This window comes from Grammomys surdaster, unplaced genomic scaffold (assembly GCF_004785775.1).
Source record: "Grammomys surdaster isolate TR1022 unplaced genomic scaffold, NIH_TR_1.0 134, whole genome shotgun sequence".
Taxonomy (NCBI): Eukaryota; Metazoa; Chordata; class Mammalia; order Rodentia; family Muridae; genus Grammomys; species Grammomys surdaster.
Window position 1 is genome coordinate 9,176,411 of NW_021604592.1, and position 8,511 is coordinate 9,184,921.

Here is an 8,511-nt window from a genome sequence, read left to right on the forward strand (position 1 = left end):
CTTACATAATCTCTAGTACTTCAATATTTTGCTTAGAAACAAAATTCAACATTTTTATTCCCTATCTTTTTAGGATAGTACTAACCTGGGTATGCTCATCTGGATACATTCTAGATTGTTTTCAAAATATTGTCTATACATGTCTATTCATGATATTTTCTGGCATAATCTCTAGGAAGTATTATTTCCATGAGCTCAGTACTTTTCATTTATTTATCGTTAATTTTTTTTGAGGCAGTCTCTCTACATGCCTTGCTGTCTTAGAACTTGTTATATATACAAGACTTTCTTCAAGCTCCAAGAGATCTGCCCATCTTTGCCTTCTGGTAGCATTTTTTAATATAAGACTCTTTTCCTAAGCAATAAACCTTAGAAGCAAATGAACAAAATAACCTTTTCTTCATTTTTAGATCAAGATCAGCATTAACATTTATGAAAATGTTACCTTTACAATGAGTGAATTGGTTACAGATGAGAAAGAACTGAGTACTTTACTTTTCAGATGAGAAAGAGTGAAGTACTTTACTTTTAATTAGCACTTAGAAATTTTGAGAGACTTTTAGATTTTTTTTTTCAAATTTTGTTTGTTTGCATTGGGCAGCTAACATAACTTCTCACATACTACTGGAGTCATTCATTAGTACAATCCATTCACAGTCAAACATGGGTCCCTACTGTTATTTCCACTAACATGTAAATAGATTGGGCCCAAGGGGAGCTGTCTGGTTGTAATTAATTTAATAGGACTAATTCAATCAGAATTCTGACTGCTAGCTTCCTAACAAGCTCCCACAGTCTCACAGGTGCTCGGAGATAACAAGAAATCAGTCGCAGCTGGGGCTGTGTGTATACGTGTGTGTGTGTGTGTGTGTGTGTGCGCGCGCGCGCGCGTGTGCATGCGCGCATATGCATATGCATATGCGTGAGCCTGTGCGTGTACATGTGTGCATGTGTGCAATGGGATGAGCTATGGATTAGTGATTCATCAAGTTATGCTTTGGTTCTTGTTTTTTTGTTTTCTTATTTTTGACTTTTTGAGATAGGGTTTCTCTGTGTAGCTCTGGCTGTCCTGGAACTCACTCTGTAGACCAGGCTGGCCTCGAACTCAGAAATCCGCCTGCCTCTGACTCCCGAGTGCTGGGACTAAAGGCGTGTGCCACTACTGCCCGGCAGTTCTTGAAAATCAAAGGAGAACATTCCATTGTAAAATTTATTGTACTTTATAGATTGTAATCTCTTCTGCCTAAACACTGAAACATTTTAGATATTATCTCATTTCCCTGTAAGATTTTTTTACTAGTGGTAGTTTAGAGAAAGGGTGAGCCTATGGAGGAGGGTATCTATTATATCCCCGGTTTTACATTAGGGTAACTGAAACTTGGTCATTCAGTGACTTGGGGATGAAGCTAGACCCTCCAGTAGGTAATGGATTTCTTCCTTTTTGAAAGGCAGCTGTGCTCAGCCCTGTACCACCAACACTGCACCACTGTTCACTGTCAGTGACTGAGCTGCAGAATATGCTGATAATTACAGATATTTTTAGAAGCTTCAAAATGCAGTAGCAGGCAAATTGAAGGCCAGTCTGTGCCACATAGAGAGTTCCAGGTCAATCTGGACAGCATAGCATGAATTATCAAAAAAAAAAGTAAAAGTGGCAAGCATGAGTGTGTTCAAAACTAAATGGATCCATGCCATATTAGGTGAATAAAATTTCTACCATGTTCACAAAAATTCTTCTCTTGGTCTGGGCCCGACACTGTTGCAGCCACATACTACAGCCGTGTAGATACTTGCCGCCTTTTGTACTTGCCAACCATAGCTCTGGATAAAAGGCTTTGGAAAAAACCCTTTGAGGGAAAAAAGCATACCCAACTAGTGTTAAGGTGAAGCCGGATGGCTCATGGTGGCACACATGCCACCAGCACCTGAAGGCAGAGGCAGGCCAAGCTTTGTGAGCTTGAGACCAACAGTCTACATAGCAAGCTCTAAGAGAGCTATGGCTGCATAGTGAGACTGTTTAAAAAGAAAGTCAAATATTAGTTTTCTCAGCTTTAAAATAAGGAAATGATGTAACCATTTTATTCTTTAAATTGGAAACAAAAGATCAACAACAGAAACTGGAGACAAGGTGTTGTGGTACTCATCTTTAATCCCAGCCTGGGAGACAGAGGCAGGAAAGTGTGGCACTCATCTTTAATCCCAGCCTTGGGAGACAGAGGCAGGAAAGTGTGGCACTCATCTTTAATCCCAGCCTTGGGAGACAGAGGCAGGAAAGTCTCTGTTAGTGTAAGGTCAGCCTGGTGTGCATAGCTAGTTCCAGGATTGCCAGGGGTACACACAGAGATCCTGTTTAAAAACCAAACAAAACAGAACAAAACATGAAACAGTTAAAATTGGAGTGCTTCTCTTAAAAGAGTATTGCTTTTTTTGTTGTTGTTGTTTCAGTTTGCTTTCTTCCCACTCCTGATTCATCCTTGAGAGCTGAAGAGGTTTAGGAAGGGGGAACTATTCTGGGTTAGAGGAAGGGCTCCAATCTCACATCACTTCCCAAGAGCTGGGATTAAAGGTGTCCACCATCACACCTGGCTGTACTATTTTCTTTATTTTTCAGACTTTGAGACATGGTTCCATCTGTAGCCCAAGCTGGCCTTGAACTCCCGATCCTCCTGCTCTGTAACCTGAGTGCATGCCTTCCTTGCCTTGCTGATCAGTGTTTGCTCCTAGTGGCACAAAATCCATCATGATTCTAGAAAAAAGATTTGAAACTTCAAATTATTCTAATTTTAAACCCTTTTAAATTGTTTCCTCATAAATTTGGATCAGGATTGGGGAAGCTGTTATCATTTTTCTCTCATGATCCCCTAACCCTGTCATTCCTATATCAGAGTATTGACTGATGAAACAGACAATGTCCAGAAAGCTATTTCTGGCTCTGTTGCCAAAAGTACTTTGAGCTCTCTTACCCTAGGAGAGGAACCAAAAAGTTTTTGTACAGATTAGTTCCTTGTAAGAACAAAAGTCCTTTTGGGGGTTTATTAATTCCTTTGCCTCCCCTAGTGCACACATTCATTCCTGTGACCTCATGTTAGGACTTTGCTCTAAGGCAATTTTCCAGATCAAGAGAGATCCTCAAGCCCCTGCTGACCCCACAGTGTGCAGTACTATGCCTGATTAGCTGGGCAAGGTTGGACTTGCCTTTTACAGTCTACCTTCCAACCCCTACCCAGACAGTCCCTGTGCTAAGAAATCCCAGAAATGCTTTAATGCTCTAGATGTAAGTAGATCAGAACACCAGGCCCTCAGGAACTCTGAGCTTCTGCAGCTTTCTTCCCCTTAAAGTTATGGCATTGCTAACTGCACTAAGAGATGTAAACATTCTGTAGACCATGTTTTATATCCTCTATTCTCCCCAAAACTGCCAGGATTAGAAAGAACTACCTTCTAGTACAAAGATCAAGAAAGAAATAGCTTCAGATCATCTAGCAAATGATTAGCAAATATGAAGACTAAGACAACCTTGACTAAGGCTGTGTGAATTAAGTGTCAGTAACTGTCTGTTGGCCACAATCAAGTGTGGCCCTTTCACCCTTTAGTGCAGTAGTTCTCAACCTGTGGGTCAAGACCTCTTTGGAGGTCAAACAACTCTTTCACTGGGTTCACCTGATACCATTGAAAAGATCAGATATTTACATTATAATTCATAACAGTGAAGTAGCAATGAAATAATTTTATGGTTGGGGTTCTCCACAACATGAGGGACTGTATTAAAGGGCTGCAGCATTAGGAAGGGTGAGAACCGCTGCTCTGGTATATATTGCTAGTTGGTTAGTCACCAGAGCATTGAGCGTGCCAAAAGCGGGTATTTTCCTTCTTTCTTACAGAGGCCAGTAAGGAGGATAACACAATGAATAGTTCATTTTCAGGGTCTAATTGGGTCTTCAAGAATAGTTCTGTCTCCTCAGAGCCAGTCCTAAGAAGCACAGCTTTGTTATGTCAGACAAACTCCTTCTGTGTAGTTCTTAATTACTTTTCCATGAGTTCCTTGTTTGTTAGGTTTTATCTGTTCAGTTAGTGTAATACAAAGCAAGTTACTTCAAGCGTTTAAGCAGCAGGCAGAGGGAGTTGGTGGGGAGGGTTAGTGATTGGCTTGCTTAGGAACTTAACTGTGACTTTCGTGGGTCCCACTTCCCTCTACATATTCAAGCATTATACCTCTCTATGTTCAGAAAGAAAAGTCAGTAATAGATTCTTAGTGAGTGCTACAGAGAGAAAAAGCCTTTTGCAGGTCTTGGGCTTGCCCTTTCTGGACTGTGGAGAGTACCTTGCATAGGCAATGCGCAGTACAACTCCATGTTTCATTAAGGAGCTTCCTAGAGTTGTTAATTTGGGTGATGCTGATGACTAGTGAAGCCCCACTGGTCTGCAATTGTGGAAGAAACCAGTCTTTTTCCTGATTGATTTTGTCATTTGTGTTTCAGCTGCCTCATATACAGATAGCTCTGATGATGAGACGTCCCCCAGGGACAAGCAGCAAAAGAACTCTAAGGGAAGTAGTGACTTCTGTGTCAAGAACATCAAACAAGCAGAGTTTGGACGCAGAGAAATTGAAATTGCTGAGCAAGGTAAAGAAATAAATGCCCTTTCATTTGTCTGTGTCATTGTGTTGTGTTAATACTCCTGGGTCAGCTGGCTTGTCAAATTTCAGTGCAATACTAAACTACATTCTCATTTATTAATCTATCTGAGATCAGTGCCTTTCTGGAACCTAGGCTGACCTTGAACTCAAGACAATTCTCTTGTCTCAGCCTCCCAAGTGCTGAGATTATAGATGTGAGTCTTTGTGTCCACCTCCAGAAGAACACTTCAAAGAATCTGAGCTTGGGGAACCCTTTGGGGAGGGAGTGAAGTCCGATAGTTCTGGAGGAACCCCCTGGATAAGGATTGGCATATAAAAGATAAAACTGGGCAGCGTTTGTCTCTGAAGGCCTCTCAGAGAACATTCAGGAATACTATCTAACAGAAGCCAACCAAGGGAACTTAAATGAGTATTTTTTTTATGTTTTTTTCTTTCATCTCTTATTTCCTCTGTTTAATATTCTGTGTTTGTATTGGACCTTTTCAGAGATGCCTGCCTTGATGGCTTTAAGGAAGAGAGCCCAAGGAGAAAAGCCTTTGGCTGGAGCCAAAATCGTGGGTTGTACGCACATCACTGCTCAGACGGCTGTGAGTCCCTTTCCTCTTAATAACAGTTCATAATTGCACCAGTTATTGAATGCTTGCAACCTGCCAGCACCAGGCTAACAATATTACTTCATTAATCTACATAATGCTATGTAGGCAGGTATTCCTTTTTCCATTTTATAAACAAGGAAACAGAGGCTCAGAATGCTTAAGTAATTTGTCCAGGGTTGTACAGCCAGGAAGGCACAGCTAAGCTTGAGCATGAGTATGCAAGTGAGCATGTGAGTGCTTTCTCCCTGTCTCCTTCTTCTTCCCCATCACCCTTCCCAGTGTCCTCTCTCTGAGGCTGTGTACGTGAGAGCATATAGATCTGGCTTCAGCAGCAAATAAGAGAAAACTGGTCAACCTGTCCTCAACATACAGGAACTTACTACATTAACTACATTATGTTGTCAAAATTCCATCTGGAAGGCAGGCTGTGGCCTGGAGTTGAGGAGTAATTTTACCTCCTTGAGATTTTTTTTTTTTTGAACTGTCTCCACAGTTTGCCTACTTCATACAGGCTGACAGAAAGGTGCTTACAGCTACTTAGTTACCATGAACACTATGGAAAGGAAGGACTGTTTCTTCTGCTCTCCTCAAAGGAAGGAAACCTTTGCTGAGGTCCTGCAGGATACTCCAGCCTGTCACCCTGAGCAGGACTGGTTACATGCCCTTGCTGTACTAGTTCTAAGAAGGGACTAGAATCCTCATATTGGCTGAGACCAGAGATTCCTACACTCAGTAGAGTTATATCTTCTATTTATAAGCAAGGTACTTTCAGTGCCCCTGAATTATTCCAAAGTAGAATTTAGATATACCATAATATATATGTTATATGAAAAATTTAATTTTAATGTAAAACCAGAACTATAATAGGGAAAAAATAAAAAGAAAGTAATTTATAATAAAAATATATTTCAATATATAAATGCTTAAGCAACACTGTGATAGACTAGTCTGATGTCTGTTCTAACTAATATAGATGGAAATGTGGGGTTATCTTATGTGAATGGGTGTTTTGCTTGTGAGTATGTAGGTGCGCCACATGCTGTGGTGCCTCCAGAGGCCAGAAGAGAACACTAGACACTCTAGAAATGGGATTGCAGACTGTGGGTGCTGAGACCCAAACTCTGCTCTCAGCTGCTGAGCCATCTCTCCAGCTCCTGTGTTTTGCAATTTATTTTGTTTGTTTGTTTGTTTGAAGCAGTATCTCATGTAGCCTGTATTGGTCTCTAACTTGATATTGTAGCTAAATCTAGTTTTGAATTTTTTTATCCTTCTGTCTCCCAAGTGCTGGAATTATGAGCATGCATCACCATGGCTGGCTGGCAATTTGGCATTATGTCCAGGGCATTAGAACAACATTTTCAATTGATTTTATAAAAGAAAAAAGCAACTCTTTCCAACTCCTCAACAACCACAGTGAAAAGTCAGCATTCTCTCTTCACTGATAAAATTGTTGCATTCCTAGAAGGACTGTTACCGAAACTATAAAAGATACTTTTTCAGTACTTAAGGTGGAATTAGTCTCCAAGACCAAATAATTTTAAGTTAGGGTTTTCACCCACATGAACTTTTATTGGGACAAATAAATACTGGGACAAATAGTATCTGAATTCCCTGAGACTGCTGAGTTAAATGTCTCTGAGGAAAAGAATACCCTGAATTCCTAAAATTAATACAATAAATTAAAAAGTAATTTCTTCTTGGGGCTACAGACTAATGAATTGAGGCAAAATATACTTAAAACCTTCCCTAGGCCTCTCACCTGGGAACTCAGTGTGGTCACTTAAAATAGGAAGTTGCTTACTTACTGGCTCATGTTGCTGAGTTATATCTAGTTTGTTTTAGACTAGCTAAACATTACCGCCCTTCGGACCTCCCTCTCTATTTTTCTGAATTATTATTATTAATTTATCAACTTAATGTCATTTTATTATTTCTACCCTAAACTTTTTTCTTTATCCTTACTGGAGTCTTTTTTCCTTTTGTTTTTGATCTCTGCAATTTTTATAATTAGGTTTGTGTTAATTATATAATATTCTAATATTACCTCTATATAGTATAGAAATATAAAGACTGAGGGCTAGAGATGTAGCTTACTTAATGGGGCGCCTGCCTAACACCACAGAACCCAACATGGTAGTGCATGCCTGTGATCCCAGCTCCAGGACAGCTGGCAAGAAGAATACAAGTTCAGAGTTATCCTCCACTACATAGTGAACTAGCTTGTGGCCAACCCGGGCTATTGGGTTACACAAGACCCAGCCCCTCCCAAAAGAAACAAGGAGGGAAGGAGGAGGCTCCTATGCCCGTTCTAGTATGTAGTTAATTGTTTCTTAGTTAGGTCTTCTAACCTAATTTCATTGCTATTGCTACTAAATTATAATAAAATTAAAGTTGAAGAACTGGAGAGGTATGGCTCAGCAGTTAAGAGTGTTTGCTACTCTTGCAAAAGACAAGTCTGTTTCTCAGCAGCACCCACGTTGGAGGCTCACAATAGCCTGTAACTCCAGTTTCAGAGTATCGAACACCATCTTCAGGCTTAGCAACAAAGGAATTTACCTCAGAGCAATCTTGCTGGTACCTTGTTTTTAATTTTTTAGATGGCCTCCCTATGTATGTAACCCAAAGTAGCCTGGAATTGTCTGTGTATCCCAGGCTATCCTTAAGCTAACCATCTTCCTGCCTCCAGAAAGCAAGATTATAAGTATATACCACACCACACTTGGAAATTGTTGAATGCATGTTCTTAGTCTCATTATAGATGAAAGTTGTGCTGGAGTTTATTTGACATTCTTTCAGCATTTTTTCCATGCCTAACTCACTGCTTCCTGATCTTATTTAATAAGTTATAATCTATTATTTTCAATATTTTGATGCTTATTTTATCCTGTTTGGCCAAAAGAAGCTCCAAATGTGGCTTCTGTGGCTTACTTTTAAAAATTGTTTAAATCAATATGTCTCTGTCTCTGTCTCCCTCCCTCTCCCTCTCCCTCTCTCTCTCCCTCTCCCTCTCCCTCTCCCCCTCTCCCTCCCTCTGTCTCTCCCTCTCTCTCTCCCTCTCCCTCTCCGTCTCCCCCTCTCCCTCCCTCTGTCTCTCCCTCTCCCTCTCCCTCTCCCTCTCCCCCTCTCCCTCCCTCTGTCTCTCCCTCTCCCTCTCCCTCTCCCTCTCCCCCTCTCCCTCCCTCTGTCTCTCCCTCTCCCTCTCCCTCTCCCTCTCCCCCTCTCCCTCCCTCTGTCTCTCCCTCTCCCTCTCCCTCTCCCTCTCCCCCTCTCCCTCCCTCT

General features: G+C 41.0%; 1 protein-coding gene across 6 annotated transcripts in view; it reads left to right on the top strand.

Moving 5' to 3' along the window:
* Ahcyl2 (adenosylhomocysteinase like 2) overlaps positions 1 to 8,511 on the top strand; it is a 146,407-nt gene that overhangs the window by 98,015 nt on the left and 39,881 nt on the right. For 5 of the 6 annotated variants that reach the window (XM_028762540.1, XM_028762542.1, XM_028762543.1 and 2 more), the window contains 2 exons: positions 4,479 to 4,622; positions 5,123 to 5,223. The exons of the other annotated variant lie outside the window; for it this stretch is intronic. In XM_028762540.1, coding sequence (XP_028618373.1) covers positions 4,479 to 4,622; positions 5,123 to 5,223 — 245 coding nt within the window. The remainder of the gene's footprint in view (positions 1 to 4,478; positions 4,623 to 5,122; positions 5,224 to 8,511) is intronic. 6 annotated transcript variants of the gene reach the window in all.